Raw genomic sequence first — 23,660 nt, forward strand, 5'->3', positions numbered from 1 at the left:
TTTCACCCAGCCATCAATTTACACTAGATTTCCACCTATCCACCGAACGCCAATGAACTTCTGTCTGATCCCTTTTCATCGCAACATTTCAACCCAATGATTGAATGTCGTAGTTTGAATGTCCTCAATTTCAATGATGAACCAATCATTTATAATATATTCAAACACTAGTAGAATCATTTCAACTGTACATAGACCCATAATTTCATCCTTATGGATTTTCAACGTAAAAAAATTATTTTGTTTCTATTCTGTGTTTGTGAGCTGAATACTGGTGAAATGGTAAGAAGTGAAATTTAATAATTTACTGCAGCTATTATTTTAGCCCGCAACAAATGTATTAAAAAATCTCATGGGTTGTAACACTTAGTCTTGTTTGTCTTGTTTTGATAAAACAATTGAACATTTCTTTTTTCTTATTATTATTATTTGAAAAGCTATTAAAAAAACAAAATTTGAAACGACAATTAAAAAAGAAAATGATTGCTCTGACATGTCATAAGTTAAAATAATGCCATGACTAAGTCAAACCAACGAGAAAAAAAATGATCTTTATAGACAGAAATTATTTTTTTGCTATATAACATAAAAAAAAAAAATCTCTTACCAGACTCATTTTTAAGAGAAACTTATATACACACAACAACATACTAAAGTTAATAAAAATTTATTATATAATTGTGACGCTTGCAGGGTTTGAAGTTGATGGAGGGAAGTTCATGAATTCTTAACTTATGTACAATACCGCAGAAGAATATGAACATCACAAATAACTGCATAAATGAGATGCGCCAAAAAACCCTTTTTATACAATTCACTAGATCTCTCAGTAGTTTCAACATATCGGACATCAAAAGTAATATAAAATTTTCAATCCAGAAACAAAACACGGCAACAAGACCAGCCAAAGCGAAAAGTCAAGAATCAAATTAGATTGGACAAGAAGAAAAGGTCAACAAGCGAACTAAAACACAAACCCAAAACATAATAAGAGGTAATATGGAACTCAGCCATATTCCACGACAATATCGATTCCTTCACTACACCCATCTTAATTACCAGACAATGTTGATAAATCTATCGAACAGTAACAATATCATCTATCTTTAAAATCATCCTCACACATTCAATTGCAAGAGTGACCGCACTCGTGCTGACCAGTAGTGGCTGAACCACATTTTCATCCAGGATATTTGTGATTTGGCCCTTCCTCACATTGATACCAGCATTAGTCTCACCTTCTGCATGTCGGTTCCGCAGCTCTGTCACAATAGAAATGGGGTTCAGTCCAGCATTCTCAGCCAGTGTGTATGGGATGACTTCAAGAGCTTCAGCAAACTCCTTGATGCAGAAACTCTCCATTCCTTTGAGCTCCTTTGCCCACACACCCAGTTTCCATGACATATCAATTTCTGGAGCGCCACCACCAGCGATCAAGTACTTCTTGTTAACCAAGCATCTAGGAGCCAACAAACAGAATTTTTAGATTTACAAGAACCAAAAAAAAACTTTTTGAAAGAACAGTCAGTCAAATTGAGCATAAAATTTAGAAAAAAAATAACAAACAAGAATCAACCTTAATTTCCTTGAAATGTTGGGCTAAACACTAGAAGTTTAATTTCGGTGACAGGATAACAAGATTATCAGAAAAGTGAAATGGTTGTCTTAATTTTAACATTTTCAAAATTAAATTTGTTTATAAGATTGAGAAACCTATGGAAAAATGCCAAACGAGTTTTTCTAACTGCTGCTGCCATGAGGCAACCAATAGCCATGTTACATGAATGCACACACATTAGTGTTTGTTACCACTGCGAGTTGAAAAAAAAATTGCTTCTTTATACATGGGTTTAGAAGGAGACTGTGTGAAAATTAAATTAATAACGCAAAATATTTGAACCATAAAGCCAAATGTGATGACATTCATTAAAAAAAAAAGGGTCCGAAAACAAATTTTTTAAGTTACCATAATGAGACACCCATTAAAGGCTGAGTTACTAGCTAGAATCCAATGATATTTCAAATTACAAGGACCGATGGTTGCGGCAAAGGCATGCCCTGTATTAAAAGAAAAAAAAAACATAAATTTCTCAACACGAAGAGGCAAAATTGAGACCTGACGGAAACATAACTTACTTTTCCTTCTTTTTTTAAGAATTTAAATCATGGTTTTTCCTATGCATGACAAGATAATGCCACCTATGCATTGTTTCGACCAGTGGCAGATCCAAGATCCCGAATGAGAGCATTAAAAAATTATCTTTAAATTATACAATTAACTATTAAAAAATAAGAACATAAGATACTACTAAATTTCATGGAAAGAATATCAAATAAATCTCAAAATTATTAAGTTGTTAAGTTAATTAATATCTGTTGTACTTTCAAAAGCGAAGAAAATATATCAGAACTGACTTAATAGAACTTTAAAGACAATGGAATTAAAATCACAATTAACTTTATTAAAAATAATAATAAAATTACTAATTTTCCAAAGGGATACCAATGAAATAACTAAAAATTGAGAGCTTTGTTTCTATATAGTTATTAATTTCATTGAATCATTTACGTCCATTATACTTGTACTAAAATCATATTCATTAACATACTTGATATGTAATCCGATAGGGGAGAACATCAACATTCTCGCATTTTCATTAACCCATTAAGTTAACCTAAATTAATTTAAGGAAACATATGGATAGAAGCATCTTCATATACCCAAAGTAATTAATGTAAACCTCAAATCAAAATGCACTCATAAAAGGTATGCAAAAGGGAGGAACCTGAGTCCATTTTCTAAAGACTAAGGGTGCAATTGCTATAACAATAATATGCTTGAAAATTCAAAATTATTTGATGCAAACTGAGGCACTTTCGTGTTAAGGAGCAAGATATTATAATGAAGCAGACAAATTTGCTATTTCAGCTACCACAATAGATATTCCATAGCCCCTCCTTCCTAAAGCCACAGAACCTCAAACTGTTATATACGTGTCCATCTGTAGTGTTCATGCACCATGGATTACTAAGGACAGCAGTTAGTAACTGAGCGCAGTAAGTGAACCAGCATTCATCAAGTCCGTAGGAGCTCAATGTAGGTGGTTACCTCTAAAAGGTCAGACGATCATGATATAAAAATCTTGTTGGATGAGGGTATGATGAGAACAAAACAAGACATTAAGAAATGACAATGATATGTTTATACTGCAAATATGAGGAATGCATCCCCAAATAGGAGGAAAAAAATCCAAAAAGACTGTAGGCAGGATCTGAAAAAGGCAAAAAAAAACATGAAAATCCTCCAAAAAGGGAAACAATTGTCTAAAACCTGACTACTACTAAATCTTAGCAGATGAACCAAGCATGCGTCAAAAAAGGAAACCACACATTCAAAAAAACTATGGGAGTTAATATTCATTATGTAAGGAGGAATAAAGTGGGAATCCTTTAAGAGGGAATTAATTAGGGACAGAGATCTAATTTGAATTCAAATATGAGAGGGAATTATTCAAGGAAAGGGGTTAATTTGGGAGGGGGGGCTATTTAAGGCTAACTATGGAGTGATTTCATATTATGCTTGATTTTATTATAATTAATTTTTCTTAGATTGAGTGGGCTCTAGCCGACGACTCTAGGGATTTGGGAGAGTTGGATCTTCCTCTCCAATTGAAGATCCAAATGTATCTTGTTGCTTTCCTTCATATATCTTGCAATAAAAAGAGTATTTGTGTGTTCTCGATTTTCCTTAAGTTTGTTTTTTGGTTTTGCTAGAATTGAAATTCAGCCAATGGATTAGAAAATTTTTGCATCCACTTCCTATCAAATTGGTATCAGAGCATAAATCTGGGTACCCATGGAAGAAAGAAAGGTAGAAGTATTTGAAGGGTAGATTAGAATATTGAAATCTAAAATTTCATATTTTTAAAGTCAAATTTCAGCCGCCAATGAGAAGATCGATATGAAGTTTGCCATCATGGAGGAGATGATGAGAGAATTAATTAAAGACAGAGAAGATCGATAAGAGTTAATATTCATTATGTAAGGAGAAATCAAGGGAAAATTGCTAAGGAAAATTTTAATTACAATTAGAAGGGAATTAATTAGGGATAGAGATCTAATTTGAATTCAAATTTGAGAAAGAATTATTTAGGAAAAGATGGCTGATTTGGGAGGGAATTAGAGGGAGCCTATTTAAGACTAACTACTGGGTGATTTCAAATTATGATTGATTTTGCTAGAAATAGATTTGACTAGGTTGAGTGGGCTTTAGACATGGCTAGTATCTTATTGTTTTTCTTCATATATCTCGCAATAAAAAGAGGATTTGTGTGTTCTACCGATTTTTCTTGGCTATGTTTTCTGGTTTTGCTGAAATTGAATTTCAGCCAAGGGATTAGAAAACTTCTGCATCGACTTCATATCATATTACAACTAGAATTTTCAAGATGATGTACCTTGGTGTATGGTTTTTGTTGGCGATATTCTTCTTATTGATAATAATGGAGTTGAAGAAAAACTTGAATTATGGAGGTCAATCTTTGAGTCCAAAAGTTTTCATTTGAGTGGATCTAAAATCGAGTACATCGAGAGTAAGTTTAGTGGTAATAGACATGTTAGGGGATTATGACTATCAGTGATCAAAGACATTAAAAAGAGTACATATTTTAGATATCTTGGGTTTATTGTTTAGACGGTTAAATAGATGGGGATATTATTAGTCAAATTCAAGTTCGATGATCAAACTGGAGGAATGCATCGAGTCTATTGTGATAGAAAAGTACACCTTAATCTTAAGGGAAAATTCTATAAGATTATGGTGAGACCTGCAATGCTTTATGGAGCATAATGTTTGTCATTAAAAGAGCAGCATAAAATTAAGTGAAGTGTTACAGAGATGATGACGCTCAGATGGATGGTGACTTTACACTTAGAGACATAATGCAAAATGAGTATATATGTGAAAAGGTTGAAGTGGCTACAATTGCAGATATGATTAGAGATAGTCTTAGATGGTTTGGTCAAATAAAATGTTAGCTTTTCGATGACCTTGTTAGGAGAGTAAATGCATTAAATATGGCCTATGTGATGTAGAACTAAATATGTTTGTTGATGTTTTACCTTTGAAATTATACGTTTTTGAAAGAGCAAGAGCAATTAGTCACTTCCAACAATTTAAACGATGAATGAAAACACTAAAGTAATGATTTAGTTCAAGCAATAGAATACATGATAAAGATTTAGAGTACAAAACAACCAATCAAATCAGATTTTGCTTAATGTAGGGTTTTTAAAAGAAATTCCTTAATTAATATTTAGAATAGTCACTATTTAAGATCCCTCACTCTCACTCTTAATAACTGGTTAACGGGAGAAAGCTTGCATGATCTTTGTAATGCCATAATTAGGAGTGACTTAGAAGAAATAAGATTCGGGAGAGAGTTCACCTTTGTCAGGATTCTGAAGAAAATTGCCACTGATCGGGAGGTTGTCTTTGATCAATAGCGGTTGCAAGGGAGACGAGGATTCGTTCCACATACTCTCCAACGGAGTGATCGTTCACAAGGTCTATGTCGAAGAACAGAGAACGAAGAATATCAATTAACCCTTGATCGTCAAAAACTAAGCCATGATCATGTTCTAGATCAGCCATACATGAGGGGACAGCAAAATATGGATTGGGAAACTTCTGGACAACAAACAAAGAGAGGGGCGGCACATGGGTGGGATTAATTGGGATTTAGGTTGGAAAAGGGTAATTTGAATTAAATCATCTCCAAATAAAGGAGAGAGGGATAAGTAGGTTGGCCCCCTGATGGGGGATTTAATTGGATGACTAAAGGGGTTGCTAAGTTTGGAAATTTAAATTAGGAAAGGAGATTTAGAATATCTTTTTTCAAAATTTAAATTATCTTGGGTGGGGCCTTTCCTAATTTAACCAAATCTATTTAAGAAAACAATTTCAAATTTTAAAGAATATAAAATCTGAATTTTGAAAACTTTCCTAATTTATGATGCATTAAATTTGGAGAGCATTCATTGAAGAAAGAGAATTGTGGAGGTGGAGGGCTTGGGTGGCTGACGGTTTGAGAAGGTGTGAGGGGTTGGCAGTTTAGGGAGGAGGTGACTAGCGACTAAGGAGAAGGGGAAGATGTATGGCCGGTGGCTATGAAGGGATTGGGATGAAGAGTTTGGGTTGGTGGCCAATATGAGGGAAGGAGCTTGGGGCCGGCAACTAGGGTTTGGAGGGTATATAGGGTTTCAGCCAATAAAAGTAAGGAGAGGGAGGATGGGCCGGCAATTTGGGGAGAAGAGAGGGGAGGAAGTTGGTGGAGGAGGTGGACCACGAGCCCGGACGCTTCCTGCTACCTGGACGCTTCCTGCTACTGGTGGGTACTATGTTGCCCTCACCTAAGGACTTCAACCTCTCACAAGAACTCTCTAAGCTCTCAAAACACGATTGCAAAAATTTTTCTTAATAATATTCATCATCCCCTCAAAAGGAAGAGGACGAGGCTTTAAATAGCAAAAATACAATAGCATGAATAAAGACAAAAGTTCCCCTAAGGGTCACAAACAACTACTCCCTCAAGTGAGGGTAAAAACGAAAAAAATGCAATAATAAATCAAATACACATATAAATTCAATACAAATGATAGCTCAAAAATAAAATGGTGTGATTGTGGCCGTAATATAATCAGCCCCTTCTCTATTAGACTCTTCATAGTCGAATGTCCTAGTTATTCTCCCCGAGTGAAAAAGGGCTCAACTCCATCGAGTACGCATCCCAGGTGCTCTCATAAATCTCTGGTGCATCTAGATCAATCTATTATAGCTTCTCGCACTTTAGTCAAGTGTCCTCTTACTCTGGCTTACCTCTCCACCTTATCAAATACCTTCTTCATTCACTCTCTTTTGTGGAAATGATTTCATCACTCATAATTATGTCAACTATCTCCGCGATAGGTATTTTGGAAATATTTGAAAGTGGAGGAAGGCTTGGGTTCTCACAAGGTCGGATCACACAAGGCTCAGTTTGTAGTGGATTGAGTGGGTTAAACTCTAGTTCTTCATAGGCTACTAAATCTTCAAAGTTAAAAGAGGCATTAATATCGAAGATTGCAGGCAGACAAACCAAATAGGCATTATCAATAATTTTCTTGATTATTTTGAATGGTCCAACACTTTTGGAATGTAATTTCTTAACGGCCCCTTTCAGAAATAGTTCCAAACGAATCCGAACTATCCCTGAATCACCAACTTCGAATGTTTTGAATCTACGTTTAAGATCAGCGTGAAGCTTATAATTGGTATTACTCTGTTCAATCCGGTGTATAACTTCTTTATGTAATTCATGAAGATACAATGCAAATGAATATGCAAACTCATAAATTCTATACTTAGGGCACATGGGTATGAGATCTATAGGCTGTCTAGGCTTGTACACACAAACAACTTCAGCAGAACTCAAATCAATGGAGCGGTTTATAGAATTGTTATAAGAAAATTCAATCGTGAGGAGTTTGGAATCTCAATCTTTAATGTGCTCACCCATTAAGGATCTCAACAAGTTACCTAAACTCTTATTGACCACTTCAATTTGACCATCAATCTGAGAATGAAAGGTTGTGGAGAATTGTAATTAAGTGCCAATTTTCATCCAGAGAGTTTTGCAGAACTAGTGAATTTGACATCCCTATCAGATACAATGGTCTTAGGTAAACCATGTAATCTGACGACCACATTAAAATACAATTTGGCAATATTGGAGGCATTGGACATTTTAGAATAGGGTAAGAAATGTGCCATCTTGGAGAAGCAATCAACTACGACACATATGGCATCATTCCTATGAAAAGAGTCTTAGGCAAACCTAGGACGAAGTACATGCTAACATCTTGCAATGGACAGCTGGGAACTGGTGAAGGGGTGTAAAAACATGTGTTCTATTTTCGATGTTTGGCCGTTTGAAAAGTATGGCACCTACTAAACATTTTACCCACATCTTTCTTGAGGCTGGGCCAAAAGAAACGATACTCAATAGCCTCAATAGTTTTATCACGACCAAAGTATTTGGCGAGACCTCCAGCGTAAAGCTCCCAAACGAGGAATTCCCCAAGGGAAATGCTAGGGACAAAGCTTTTAGGCTTTTAAAAAGTATTCATCTTCAAGGAGAAAATCATCCACAAGGTGCGTGTTACTTGTGGTCAAAAAGGAGTAAATCTCCTTGAAGTCGGGGCATTCCAAGTAGTCCCCTTTGACTTGTTCAAACCCAACGACTTCTACACTCATTTAGGTGGTAGTCATCATATGACGACTGAGAGCATCAGCAGCTTTATTCTCAACTCACGCTTTGTGCCTTAAGGGTGTAAGAGTACTCTTGTATGAATTCTACCCATCGTCCATAGCGTGCATTCAACTTCTTCTGGGAGTTCATGTAATGAAGAGCCTCGTGATCCGAAAGGATGATGAATTCTTGCGGGAGCGAGTAATGTTGCCAATATTGAAGGGAGTGAATCACAACGTATAACTATTTGTCATACGTGGAATACCGTGGCTGGATGTCATTCAGTTTTGCACTTAAGTAGGCAACAGGGGAACCTTCCTGAGACAACACTCCTCCAATTTTGACACCCGAAGCATCGCAGGTAACTTTGAAGACCTTGGAGAAGTCAGAAAGTCTCACACTAGGGCTTCCAATATTCTTTTCTTTATCTCCTCAAAGGCTCTGGTGGTAACCAAAGTCCAGTAAAAATCCCCTTTTTTAAATAATCAGTGATATGAGACAATGGTGCTAAAGTTTTTTATGAATCTTCTATAGAAAGTGTCCAAGCCTTGGAAACTGCGAACTTCTCGAATGTTTTGAGGAACTGATCATTTTAGAATGGCTTTCACCTTCTCGAGGTCTGCAAAGACCCCTTGGGCAGACAACATGAAAGGCCAAAAAAACTACTCGGTCAACAAGGAAAGTGTATTTCTTGGGTTAGCGTAAAGATGCTCCTTTCTTAAGACTTCAAAGACCTTCCTCAAGCGGTTTAAGTGCTGACTCACGGATTGGCTATAAATAAGAATATCGCCAAAGTAGACAACGACAAACTTTCCCATAAAAGGGCATAGCACTTGGGTCATAACTCTCATGAAAGTACTTGGAGCACATTCTCCAAGTACCATCCTTCTTCGGTTTAAGAAAAGCTAGTACAACACAAGAGCTGAGACTTTCCTTGATGTAGCCCCATTGCAATTACTCATCCTCTTACTTTTTATGCTCAGCATGTTCTGTGGGGTTCATGCGATAGTGGAGTAAGTTGGGAAGTGAGACATCGGGGGCAAGATCAAAAGCAAGTTGGATGTCTCTTGATGGGAACAAAAAGAAACACAAACCTAAGGTTTGCCTATAACATCTCTTAGTGGAGGTAATTGATCAGGGAGGTCATCAAGGAAGAGATCAGCAAAGTCACTCAGTATGAGCTAGAGCTCCTAAGGAATAGACTCGTCAGACTCAGAGGAAGTCTCACGGCCAACCAAGGCATACAGGGGTGCGTCTTGTATAATTTCATAATCCAAGACCTTGGCTGTCACAAGGTTCAGTCCTTTCTTGGGTTTTACTAGATTAGGTTTGGGGTCATCCCTAACCCTAGGCTACGTAGGTTGAAGCTTGATTTTTTTGCCCGCATATTCAAGCACGCAGGTGTGGACTTCATTATCAAATAGCCAAGAGCGCCCTAGGATAATTTGTTCAACATCCATTACCGGAACATTACACCACACTTTCTCCTTATAGTCAGCGAAGGAGAAGATGGGTAAGAGGCTTTGTTCCTTCACCTCTACCTTGTAGGGATTCGAATGAGGAATAGCAGACAAGTTACGTCTAGACACCATTGATGCAACTGCCACTATCCACAATGACTTCATAGTTTTTATCATTTATTTTGGTGTAGATGTGAAAAATCAAGGGCATAAGCAAGTCATCATTGGTAACAGGGTGTGACAGTGCACATCTCACCACGCAGATAGGAGAGGTGTCGACCTTTAGTAAACAGTGGACGACATCAGTGTCACTATCCTCAAAGAATTCACCTTCAGCATTGAACTGGTGAATTTGTTTAGTCCCGGGCTTAAACTCATCCTCAGTGATTTCTTCTATAACAGTGACTTTGTATGGAATAGAACACAGGGAAGAGATGTGCCCATATCCCTGATACTGGAAGCACTTGATCCATGGGAGGGACCGAGGTGTGTCTGGGAGTGGAGACTTGCCCCTAAGGTCAAAACGGGGCGGAGGAGGACCAATGGGTGGTCTGCTAAAGCTCCATTGGGTTGGCCATGTGCTAAAGTGCTGTGGGGCCGATCCATTGGAAGGTTTGTAGGAAGATCTAGCGTCCTAGTGTCGACTAGGGTGCTGGAACGAGTTTCTTCAAGGTCTAGGACTAGATTGTAGGCATTCTCTAATGTAGTGACGCTCCCGACAAACAATTCGTTGCGTAAGTCCTCACGCAACTCGGTTCGGAACATGGAGAAAATTTGAGCGGGGGTAGTAGAGGTCTCCCCCTTGTAGCGAATCAGGTAATCGTCAAAAGATGCAATGTATTTCTTTATCGATTTACTACCCTTGGTTAGCCTATTCCATCTATCAAGGAGCCTAGGAAAGTATGAGGGAGGCAAATACTTTTGTTTGAGCTGGCGTTTCATTGAAGATCAATCAGTGATGGGATACTCGTTGTGGGATTCCCTAAGGCTTTCTAGTTTGGGCCAATATTGACTACCTCGCCCAGTGAGTTTCATTTCAGCGAATCTAACTTTAATAGCCTCAGAAATATTGTACCATTTAAAAAAACTATTCATGCCCTTAATCCAGTCTAGAAAGAGCTGGGGATTGAGAGTATCGTCAAAGGTTGGGGCATCGACCTTAATATTTTTCAACAAATGTGTATCAAAATCATTATTAAGGTTATGGCCGTATTGGGGAGCTCGATAAAGGGCACGGGGTGTCCCTCATCCAATAAGGTGTCGTCCCCATAGATAGGATGCATAGACGGCGTATAAGGTGTAGGGTGATTCCAGACTCGACCTAGTGTGTCCAACCGCTCATTTGTATGGCGATAGAGTTCAGCTATGTCGGCTTGATTTTCCCTAAGTTGTTGGTTGATTATGTTCATTTATCATACCAACAGATCTAAAGTCCTGTGAATTTGTTTCAGGTCCATCTTATGTCTAAGGGTGACTCAGGATCATGCAAATTTGAAAGAAAATAATATAATAACATGCAAGTAATTTTAATGAGTGCAAAAAGAGATTTAGATGCTAAAAAATGTAAGAAAGAAATCCTAAAAGGCACCTAAATGCAACAATACTCAAATACCAGATGATGTAGAACTAAATGTGTTTGTTGATGTTTTACCTTTGAAATTACACGCTTTTGAAAGAGCAAGAGCAATTAGTCACTTCCAACGATTTAAACGATGAATAAAAACACTAAAGCAATGATTTAGTTCAAGCAATAGAATACATTATAAAGATTTAGAGTACAAAACAATCAATCAAATCAAATTTTTGCTTTATATGGGGGTTTCGAAAGAAATTCCTTAATTAATATTTAAAATAGTCACTATTTAAGATCCCTTACTCTCACTCTTAATAACTAGTTAAATAAAGAAAGCTTCCATGATCTTTGTAATGCCATAATTAGAAGGGACTTGGAAGAAATAAGATTCGGGAGACAATTCACATTTGTCATGATTCAGAATAAAGTTTCCACTGAACGGGAGGTTTTCGTTGATCAATAGCAGTTGCAAGGGAGAAGATGATTCGTTCCTTGTGCTCTTCGACGGAGTAGTCATTCTCAATGGGAAGAACAGAGACCGAAGAATGTCAATTAACCATTGATCGTCGAAAACGAATCGTGATCATGGTCTGGATCAGCCATACATGAGGGAAGAGCAAACTATGGATTGGAAAACTTCTGGACAACAAACAAAGGACTTCCAGATGGCGGACAACAATGGCCTTTGCTGAAATTCCTAGGCAATAAGTACTTCACTTCTCCATCTTAGGTGATTACATCAAACGAAGGAACTTTAGTGTAGAGAGGAGAGGGTGTGCTAGTCGGCCCTAGGGTCCAAGTCAAATCCTTGTTTGAGAAAATAATAAGGAAAGGAAACAACTAGGGAAATCTGATATTTAATTTCAGCAATTATAAGATCTTGGACTTGGTTTCTTTTTAGGTGGTAAGCCAAATAAGACAAGACTTAAGCATAAGTGAAATAGAATTCAATTGTTGCTTTAAATAGAGGAGGAATAAGGGAGATTTGAATTTGAAAACTCTCAAAATAAAGGAGAGAAAGAGAGGGGCGGCACATGGATGGGGTTAATTAGGATTCAAATTGGGAAAAGGTAATTTGAATTAAATCTTCTCCAAATAAAGGAGGGAGGGATAGGTGGGCCAGCCCCTTGATGGGGATTTAATTGGATGATTAAAGGGGTTGCTAAGTTTGAAAATTTAAATTAGGAAAGGAGATTTAGAGTATCTCTTTTCAAAATTTAAATTATCTTGAATGGTGGGGCATTTCCTAATTTAACCAATCTATTTTAGGAAAACAATTTCAAATTTTAAAGAATTTAATATCTGAATTTTGAAAACTTTCCTAATTTATGATGCATTAAATTTGGATAGCATTGATTGAAGGGAGATAATTGTGAAGATGATGGAGAACTTGGGTGACCGGCGGATTGAGAAGGTGTGAGGGGTTGGCGGTTTAGGGAGGAGGTGACCAGTGGCTAAGGAGAAGGGGAGAATGTATGGCCAACAGCTAGGAAGGGTTGGGGGCAAGAGTTTGAACCAGTGGCTAGTAGGAGGGAAGGAGCTTGGGACTGGTGGCTAGGGTTTGGAGGGTATGTAGGATTTCGACCAAGAGAGGAAAGGGGAAGGGAGAATGGGACAACGGTTTGAGGAGAAGAGAGGACAGGAAGTTGGTGGAGGAGGTGGACCACAACCCCGGACGCTTCCTGCAACTGGTGGATAGTATGCTACCCTCACTTAGGGATTTCAACCTCTCACAAGAACTCTCTAAGCTCTCAAATCACAATTGCAGAAATTTTTCTTAATAATATTCAACATCCCCTCAAAAAAAAGAGGAGGGGGCATTAAATAGCAAAAAACAATAGCAAGAATAAAGACAAAAGTGTTCCTAAAGGTCACAAACAACTACTCCCTCAAGTGAGGGTAAAAATGAAAAAAGTGGGATAATAAATCAATACACATAAATTTAATGCAAATGATAGCTCAAAAATAAAGTGGTGTGATCATTGCAGTAGATCGTCGGCCTCTTCTTTGGTAGACTCTCCATGGTCGGATGTCCTCATCACTATGTTAAGAAAAGGTAGAGGTAGAGCTAAAAAGACTTAGTTAGAAAGTATTAGAAATAAACTTTTTTATTAGATTTAAATGAGAATTTTACTCTTAATAGGATACAATGGAGAAAAATGATTAACGAAGCCCAACCTCATAAAGTGGGATAACGGTTTGATGTTGTTGTTGTTGTTGTTGTTGTTGTAAGAAATAAATCAAAGAGAAAAGTCTTACAATGAATGAAAAAGAAAAATTATAAAAAACATCATTAGCACAAAAATAAAAATTTAACATAATTCCAAATAACAATTAATTAGAGAAAACAGTGCAAGACTAAACAAGTTTCCTTTTGTATATTAAAAAAAACTCACCACCCACCATTCAACCTACTAGCAAAAGATCACCAAGACCCAACAAAAAGATCTAGAAATTATAGTTAGTACTTTCATGATCCCGCAGAGTTGAAGAAACCAACAATGAATTGCCTTATTTATAGGGAAAGTTTCTTTTCTTTTTTAATCCTCCTGGGGAAAGAGACCCGACCATAGTTTCAAGGGATTGAAGGCATTACAACAAGCCAAACAACAAACGATTTTAATAGGAAAAATTGGAACCAATGGGAAATCAAATGCAAATAAAAGTTATTGCCAATTTAAAGAAGACAATCATATTCTCATTAACATTATCCTAACTAGGAAGGACTTGAATCCTCATTCTTCGTTGAGTATTAATGAGGTGTTAAACTCTATTTTTTATAATCTTTTTGCATAACTACAAGCAGTAGTTTTTTTTTTTTCTGATCCTTTCACATTAACTTTTTTTTTCTGATCATTCCCACTAACTCTATATTCCACTAGCTTAATTTCAATAAATGTTGGATCAACAATCTAAGTCTAAACACTTTTCAATTTATTACTCCTATTTGTATTACATATCCAGCTTAAGATTTTAATAATGTCATTTCTGTCACACACAATTTGCTTAAATGGCCCGTCAGTCAAGCCAACACATCATCATCATCATCATTAGGTTTATCCAACTAATTGGGTTGAATTTATGAATCCTTTATCTTTCATCCGCAAATACTGAATTTTTGTGAAACCATATATTCTTATTCATTTAGTTACTAACAAAGATTTCTCTATGCTCCATATAGATAGAATAGAAACTTTGATTTTCACGATTTGCTTGTGTAGGGAAAATGAGCATTGAAATGTTCATAACTCCTGAATGAAATGAATATGAAGAGGAAAAAATTCAATGATGTAAATTCATTCCATAAATTTTGGCATAAATTTTACGATTGGGGGTTAACATAGCATTACCCTCAATTCTTCTCACATTAGAAACAATACAGTTTTCGAACAACTTCTATTGATGTCGACTGGATTTACACCCTTTCTTTCATAATCTTTCAACTTAAATATTATCTGCACATCCTATTGTGTTCTACCGTCCATTGAACGACCTAAAACACTGATTGCAATTTTATAAAATTTATTTTTAAATCATGATGATATTCTCTTATAGCAAAACTATTCTAAAGTACTACTATGTTTGAACCACTAAACTTTATAAGTTATATTAGAGTTAATTAGGAAGACACTTAAATCTAACAAATTTGGATATTATTTGACCAATTATTACTGATTAACATGCACTCCAAATGTAAACCAGAAACTTAATAATTGTTCAGTAATCCCAAGTACCTTAATTTCCAAATATTTTCTACAATATGTAGCCATACAGATTGGTGAAGAAAATAACATTGGTATTACAATGTAAACGATAAACTTAATAATTGTTCAATGATCCCAAGTCCCCTAATTTCCAAATGTTTTATACATTATGTAGCCATACACATTGGTGATGAAAATAACATTGGTAATTCTCTCTGAATAATTTATATAAGTAATGCCCATAAATAATGCAAAAAATGAGGCAATTATATGTGTAACACTCAAATCTTGTATATTTATATTATTTTGTTGCATCCATCAAAATAAATTCAATCACGCATGGCTTTCTACAAGTGTACTTTTTGGTCATTTAGCAGCTTCATAGTCAATTAAGATTCTATTAAAAAAACAGATAGCAAATTACTCCAATATCTCGTAAAACAAACAAAATTTTAAGAGGTTTTTTATTTGAATTTAAAGCTATATATATTTATGCTCTTCGTTAAACAGAACACAACTTCACCCTTTTTCTACTGATCTCTACTATACTTAACTATTTTGTTTAGAATACTCTTCTAAAAGGATGTCACAAAACTAATTTCACAATTTCTAAAATAGCATTTTCATTTTTCCTTAATGTTCATCGTTACTTAAAAGGGGAATTCATATGTTTCTCAAGTTGGCTTTTATTCCCTTTGTAGTCCTTCCAAATAATACTAGTTAATCCTTTCACATTTATGTTTGCCCATGCTCACGCCGGCCCAGGAGGGGGCCGGCTGGACCGGTCCTGGTTTATGCACGGCGGAAGAAGCCAAGGAGGACGGGGGGAGCAGAACTCATATGGGGCCAACATTGGGCTTAATGCAAAATTTGGGAGGAATAATTTGAATGAAAGGGCTGTTTAGGTAAGTGGCAATTATCCTTTGAGGGATTAATTAGGGGAATAGGGGGGACTTGAGATCTATCTTGAATTTGAATTAGATTTGAGATCTAAAGTTCTTTCGCTTTGGGCTCTTGGCGTTGCCGGAGATTTGGAGAGTTGTTCTTCCTCTCGAATTGAAGAACAATTGTATCGTTGCTATTTTACTTCAAATTCTAGTGGAATACAAGTCTCTACTTGAATTTTCTCTCAGATTTCGTCGAAATTGTGCTGTTTTTCTACTGTAAACAGCAGTTTGGTGCTGTTTTCCTGCTGTGGACAGCAGTATTTTCGCTGTTTGATCATTGATTTGGGTTAGGGTTGCTTGCGAACTCAAGTATTACCTTAGGGCTACTTGTGAACTCAAGTATTTCCTACCAAATTAGAATCAAAGCCTCGATTTGGGATCGTCGGCAGCTGAAATCCTAAATTTTCAGCGGAATTTTTTTTTTCCCGGAAGAAGATCTTTGTGTTTCTTGGGAAGATAGATGGCCGGGAAGAAGGTAGAAGTCTTGGAAGGCGAGATCGGTCAACTAAAATCAGATTTTGAGGAAAAAATCTTTGACTTTCAAAATCAAATCAACTCCAACAATGAAAGAATAGAAAGAAAATTCACGGTGATGGAAGATATGTTAAAGAAACTGTTGGAGTTGAATACCAATCCTACGACATCGGAAGCAAAAGAGATCACCGGAGGCCATGGTGTAGGTGGGAATCCGAACCCGTTTAAGGGGAGGAGAAATCCGGAAGTGGTGATCATTGAGGGAGAGGACGACAATCCACCTATAAAGCAACTTTCTAGAGAGGAGATGAGTTTGGGAAATGACCGGAGGGGTGCTAATTTCGTCGGGAGAAGGGAAGAATTTCATCGCCGAGGTGCTGATTTTGAATAGAGAAGAGGGGAATACGATGAAGGGTTCGGGTATAATCGTCGGAGGGAAGATCGTGACAGTTGGGGAGCACCTCCTCTTCGAGGAACGTGAGGTTATGGAGGATTCAGGGGAAATGGGGGAGACCCACGGGTGAGGAAGCTGAAGATGCCCGTCTTTGAGAGTGAAGACGGACATGGTTGGATCTATAAGGAGGAGCGCTACTTTGCTGTCAAAAGAGAAGCTGACAGCGGTGGGTTTGTGTTTGGAAGGAAAAGCCTTGGCATGGTATCAATGGCGTGACATCAGTGACGTGACAGGAGGGAGCCCATCCGGAGCTGGAGAGAATTCAAAGATTACTTATTGGAACGTTTTCGAGCCGATGGGGGAGGAGACTTCTATGAACAATTCTTTGCATTGACTCAGGAGGGGACTGTGGCAGACTATCAGGACAAGTTTGAGTACTTGGCTAGCAGATTGGATCACATTTCAGAGTAAGTCCTGGAAGGAAACTTCATGAAGGGGTTGAAACTAGAGATACGGACAGCAGTCATGGTGCTGGAGCCGAGGAATCTAGGGAAGTATGGAGCTGGCACAGTTGGTGGAAGATCAGAAGAAATCTTCAAGGAGGTCATACAGGATGACTAAAACTTCCTTACCGTCAAAGGGGGCAGCACTAGGGAGTCTAAAGGAAGTGCCAAAGGAGAAAACTGGAGGGGGAAACGGGGGACAATTCAAACAGTTAACAGAGAAGGAGATGTAGGATAAGAGGGCAAAAGGGTTGTACTTCAGATGTGATGAGAAGAACATACCGGGGCATAGGTGCAAGGATCGAACTCTTCAGGTTCTCCTTGTATGTGAAAACGAGGAAGACGAGAAGGGAGGTGGGAGCAGATCTGAAGAGGAGGATGAGAAGCTGCACCTGGATATGGCAGAAGTCTCTCTAAACTCTGTAGTGGGATTCACTTTGAGTCACACTATAAAAGTAAAAGGAGAGATAGCTGACAGTTGGGTGGTGGTGTTGATTGACAATGGAGCCACCCACAATTTCATTTCCAACCAGATTGTTGAGCTGTTGGGGATGGAGTCAGTGATACCAGAGGCAATGGGGTGATGATGGGCACGGGGAAAGTGGAATGGGTAGAGAAGCTTGTCAAGGGGTGGTGCTGAAGATTAAGGGGATCCAGGTGAGGGAGGACTTCCTTCCCTTGGAATTGGAGAGCAGTGACGTCATTCGGGGGATGAAGTGGTTGCAGGCATTAAGGGAAACCAAGATCAATTGGGATACACTGAGGATGGAGCTGGTGATGGGGGGAAGGAGGATGACTCAGGGTGATGCTAGGCTGACCAAGAGTGGGGTTTCTCTCAAATCCCTAATCAGAACCATTCAGGAGGAGGGAGGAGGCTACTTAGTGGAGTTGCACCTCCTGGAAGGGGTCAGACTAGAGGAAAAAGGCAATGTCCCATATTCAGTGCAGCCGCTCATAGACCAGTTCAGCGAGGTTTTTCAACCTCTCCAGGGTTTACCTCCTCAGAGGGAGTTGGAGCAAGCCATTACTTTGAAAGAAGGGGAGACACCGATCAGCTTCCGCCCTTACTGTTACCCACATATTTAGAAAGATAAGATTGAGAAGTTGATCCGAGAAATGCTGGATGCGGGGATCATCAAACCCAGCATTAGCCCTTTCTCTAGTCCAGTTCTCCTGATCAAGAAGAATGATGAAAGTTGGAGATTCTGTGTGGATTACAGGGCTCTGAATAAGGGTACTATACCAGACAAATTCCCAATTCCGATGATTGATGAGTTTTTGGATGAGCTATATGGGGCAGTGATGTTTTCCAAGTTGGACTTAAAATCCAGATACCACCAGATCAGAATGAAGGAGGCAGATGTTCCAAAGACAGTCTTCAGGACACATAAGGGGCATTATGAATTTATGGTAATGCCATTTGGATTGATTAACGCTCCTGCAACTTTTCAGCCTTTGATGAACAGGGTAATCAAGCAGCACCTCAAGAAATTTGTCCTGGTCTTCTTTGATGACATTCTGGTGTACAGCAAGACCATGGAGGAGCACTTGGAACATTTGAGAGTGGTCTTAGAAGTGTTTTAGGAGCATCAACTGAAAGCTAACATGAAGAAGTACAGCTTTGCTCAAGCAAGTGTGGAGTACTTGGGACATGTGGTATCCCAAGGAGTGGCGGCAGATCAAACTAAAATTGATGCAATGCAGAGATGGCTATTACTAAGAACATAAGGGAGTTGAGGGGTTTCCTAGGATTGACTGACTATTATAGAAAATTTGTGAAGGGGTACAGTACCATTGCATGGCCTTTGAATGAGCAATTGAAGAAAGATAATTTTTCATGGGGAGAGGCAGTGACCCAGACCTTCGAGAGGCTAAAAGAAGCCATGACCACTGTTCATGTTCTAGCTCTTCCAGACTTTAGCCATGTCTTTGTAGTATAGACCGATGCATCAGGATATGGGTTGGGGCAGTGTTGATGCAAAACCACAAGCATATAGCATACTTGAGTCAAGTGCAATCAACTAGGGAAAGACTAAAGTCATTGTACGAAAGGAAGCTGATGGCCATTGTTTTGGCTATTCATAAGTGGCGCACCTATCTTTTGGGTCGACACTTCATCGTTCAGACTGATTAGAGGAGCTTAAAGTAACTCTTGTAGCAAAGAATGGTAACTGAGGAGCATCAGCGATGGCTATCCAGAAGCCATGACCATTGTTCATATTCTAGCTCTTCCAGACTTTAGCCATGTCTTTGTAGTATAGACCGATGCATCAGGATATGGGTTGGGGCAGAGTTGATGCAAAATCACAAGCATATAGCATACTTGAGTCAAGTGCAATCAACCAGGGAAAGACAAAAGTCATTGTACGAAAGGGAGCTGATGGCCATTGTTTTGGCTATTCATAAGTGGCGCACCTATCTTTTGGGTCGACACTTCATCGTTCAGACTGATTAGAGGAGCTTAAAGTACCTCTTGTAGCAAAGAATGGTAACTGAGGAGCATCAGCTATGGCTATCCAAACTATTGGGCTATAATTTCAATATTCATTACAAGTCAGACTTGGAAAATAAAGCAGCTGACGCTTTGTCCCGGTGTGTGAGGGAGCTCCAGGAGTTGGCTGTGTCTATACCGTTGATGGTCGACTAGGGGGCCATCGGGAAGAAAGCATACTGAATGAGGAATTGAGAAAGATCAGGGAAGATTTGAGGAAAGACAAGAGTAGCCATCCTGATTAATGCATTGAGGGGGAGAGACTATTGTATCAAGGGAGGTTTATGATGCCACGGACCTACATACATATTCCTCACTTGTTGCAGGAGTTTCATGACAGCGCAGTTGAAGGTCATTCAAGAGTTCAGAAGACATACAGGAGGCTGGCAGCGGAGCTCTACTTGAAGGGAATGCATAAAGATGTTAAAGAGATGGTGGCGAGGTGTGAGGTGTGCCAAAGAAACAAATACATGATCATGGCTCCAGGAGGATTACTACAACCATTGACACTTCCAAACAGAGTTTGGGAGGAAGTGTCCATGAATTTCATGGACGGCTTACCAAGATCAGAAGGTTTCACGGTCATCATGGTGGTGGTTGAAAGACTTAGTAAATATGCACACTTCATCCTCTTACGACATCCTTACACCGCAGTGTCCGTTGCATCAGCATTTATCAAGGAGGTTGTGAGACTACATGGGATTCCTGAATCGATTGTGTCTGATCGAGACAAAGTGTTCCTCAGCCAGTTTTGGAGGGAGCTGTTCAGGATGCAGGGCACTGTCCTTAAGAGAAGCACCGCCTACAACCCACAGATAGATGGGCAAACAGAGGTGATGAATCAGAGTTTGGAGACCTATTTGCAGTGTTTCATTTTTGAAACCCCACGGATGTGGGCAAAGTGAGTACTGGTACAATACATCGTACAATTCTGCTTCTCAGATGACCCCGTTCAAAGTGTTGTATGGGAGAGACCCCCCACACCTAGTGCAATATGGAAGAGAAAGTACACCTGTCTCATCAGTCGAGCATTATCTGGAGGAAAGGGAAGAAGTATTGGAAAAGTTGAAGGCACATCTTCTGAGGGCACAACAAATTATGAAGAGACAGACGAATTCACATAGGAGGAACATGCAGTTTGAAGTGGGAGAGAAGGTATACCTAAAACTACGGCCCTACAGGCAAAAGAAAGTGGCTAGGAGGAATGAGAAATTAGCACCAAGGTATTTCGGCCCTTACGAGATTTTGGACAAGATTGGCACAGTGGAGGAATGCTCAGGTAGATGAGTCTATTGTTCAGAGTAATGGTGAAATAGATGGAGATATTATTAGTAGAATTCAAGTTGGATGGTTGAAGTGGAGGAATGCATTGGACTTGTTGTGTGATAGAAAAGTCCCTCATAAATTTAAGGGAAAATTCTATAAGATGGTGGAGAGATCTGCAAAAAAATTTATGGTGCAGAATATTGGCCATTAAAAGAGAAGCATAATATTAAATTAAGTGTTGCAGAGATTAGGTTGCTCAGATAGATGAGTGGCTTTACTCTTTTAGATACAGGATACGAAATGAGCATATACGTGAAAATGTTAGAGTAGCTCCAATGGAAGATAAGATTAGAGAGAGTCTCCTTAGATGGTTTGGTCACATAAAATGGCGGCCTTTCAATGACCCTATTAGGGAAATAAATGTATTAGATTTAACTTATGTTAAGAAATATAAAGGTAGACCTAAAAAAACTAGGTTAAAAATATTGAAAATGACCTTTCATTATTAGATTTAAATGAGAATTTGACTCTTAATAGGACAATGGAGAAAAATGATTCATGTAGCCGACCCCCTTGATATTGTTGTTGCATTTTTTGTTGTTTTTGTAGTTTTTCGAACCAATAACATCTAGATCATAGTGGGAAGCCTAGTTATTTCTCAAGATCCGCTCTAATTTGATTCAAAATAATAATGCCTGAAAAAAAAATTAATGAGGAAAAATGGGCTTTTAGAAGTTGAAATGAAATATAAGATTTGTCCACACATAAGGCATCAAAATTTGTCCATTTCAATGAAAAGAATCAATTACCATCATATCAAACACAATCTTCATAAAATAGGACCTCTATTAATCTTTAGAACTCCAGCAGGCCATGTATTAATGCTAAGATTACATCAAGAAAAGAAGGCTCCTCAATTAACATTTTGAGTTGTCTGCATCCATAAAATAGACTGGCAACTGAAGTGTAACAAATCAGTTTAACAGATATGTAAAGAGTAAAGAAACATGAAATGTTCAAACGCATGGCTTGCATCAGAGCTGAAACTGTAGCAACACCCCATTATATCTACTACGCAAGCTTAAACAGAAGCTTTGGTTTATTAATATTGCTTAATCCACGAGGACAAAATACAAATCTCGATACAAAAGTACAAATCAAAGCTAACGCTAACAATCATTACCCCCATGCACTCATCCGTTACAATGAACATTTCCAAAAAAAAAAAGAGAAGTTCAAAACACCAGCTATAACTTATTTAATAAATAAGATGTTATTTTTGCAATAGCTTTGAAACCAAAATAATCTAAAGGAGGCAATATACAAAAGAAGATTCAGGGCACCATACCTCACCACACAAAGTGCATCGTGAAGACTCCTTTCTGCCTCATCGATCATCAACTGGTTTGAACCCCGCACAAGCACAGTAGTAGTCCTTCCCACATCCTTGATGCCTGTAATCTTAATTATCTTACTTCCATCACCAATTAAAACCTCTTCCACTAAATCAGCATGACCCAGCTTCTCCTCACGAAAGTGCTCTATGTTAGCAATTGGGAGACAGTTGAGAGTCTTTGTTATGAATTCAATTTCATCCCTCTCGACATCCTTCACCACCAGAATCTTGGCCTTCGCAAGGTAATGCAGTGAAAGATCAGTGACAGCATCTCTAAGGATACTCTTCTGGATAAGAAGCACATTGCATCCTGAGGCTTTAATCTTCTTTACCATGCCCAGGATATAGTTGCGCTCTTCTCGAAGGATCCGATCCATCTGGGTGTAGTCAGAGACGATGATGCTCTGCTCGATGTCCGTTTTTGGCGGCGAAATCTGGAACTGGATTACTGCAATCTTAGCGTTCTCAACGCGAGTGGGGCACCCGGCCGTGTGGCTTACCTTCTTATCGAAGACAAGGCCATGGATGAGCTCCGTGTCGTCAACAGTGCCTCCTAGCTTCTTGACGATCTTAATGTCACGGAGGTCAACGAGGTCAGGATGTTCAGGATCAACAACGGAAAGAACGGCATCGACTGCAAGAGGGGCAAGGAGGGAGGAGTACTGGCTCACAACCTTGCTATTTAAGGAGGTAGCGGCGGACTTGACAAGTGAATCGCGATCGGAGAGCTCTAGGGGGATAGCCATGGAGTGCAGGACGTCAACTGCACGAACGGAAAGTTTGTAAAGGGAGTCGGAGATGACAGTAGGGTGTATGCCGGCGGAGAGGAGGGAGAGGGATCGACGGAGAAGGGAGCCAGCAAGAACGACAACGGTAGTGGTGCCGTCACCAGCAGCGGCATCCTGGGATCGAGATAGGTCGACCAGCATTTTGGCGGCAGGCTGGAGAACCTCCATCTTGTTAAGGATGGTGGCGCCGTCGTTGGTAATGATGACCTCCCCGTTGGCTGAGGAAATCATCTTGTCCATGCCCTTTGGACCGAGGCTCGTTCGCACAGCATCAGCCACGGCGCGGGCAGCGAGGATGTTGGCCTGTCGGATGTCGTCCCGGCGCTTGTTGTCGACGTAACTCTCCGTCTTAGAGGACCTGGCATTGGTAGTGTTT

The 23,660-nt window shown here is 38.9% G+C and overlaps 1 protein-coding gene across 1 annotated transcript; it reads right to left on the reverse strand.

Annotated features, from left to right (window-relative positions):
* Nucleotides 1-787: 787 nt before the first annotated feature.
* Nucleotides 788-23,660, reverse strand: LOC110105368 (T-complex protein 1 subunit delta; the record flags this gene model as incomplete). The annotated part of the gene is given in 2 exon segments (XM_020834838.2): nucleotides 788-1,459; nucleotides 22,449-23,660. Coding segments are annotated over 2 exon segments (1,594 nt in total), but the record flags the coding sequence as incomplete, so codon positions are not given.

Source organism: Dendrobium catenatum, unplaced genomic scaffold, assembly GCF_001605985.2.
Source record: "Dendrobium catenatum unplaced genomic scaffold, ASM160598v2 fragScaff_scaffold_102, whole genome shotgun sequence".
NCBI lineage: Eukaryota > Viridiplantae > Streptophyta > Magnoliopsida > Asparagales > Orchidaceae > Dendrobium > Dendrobium catenatum.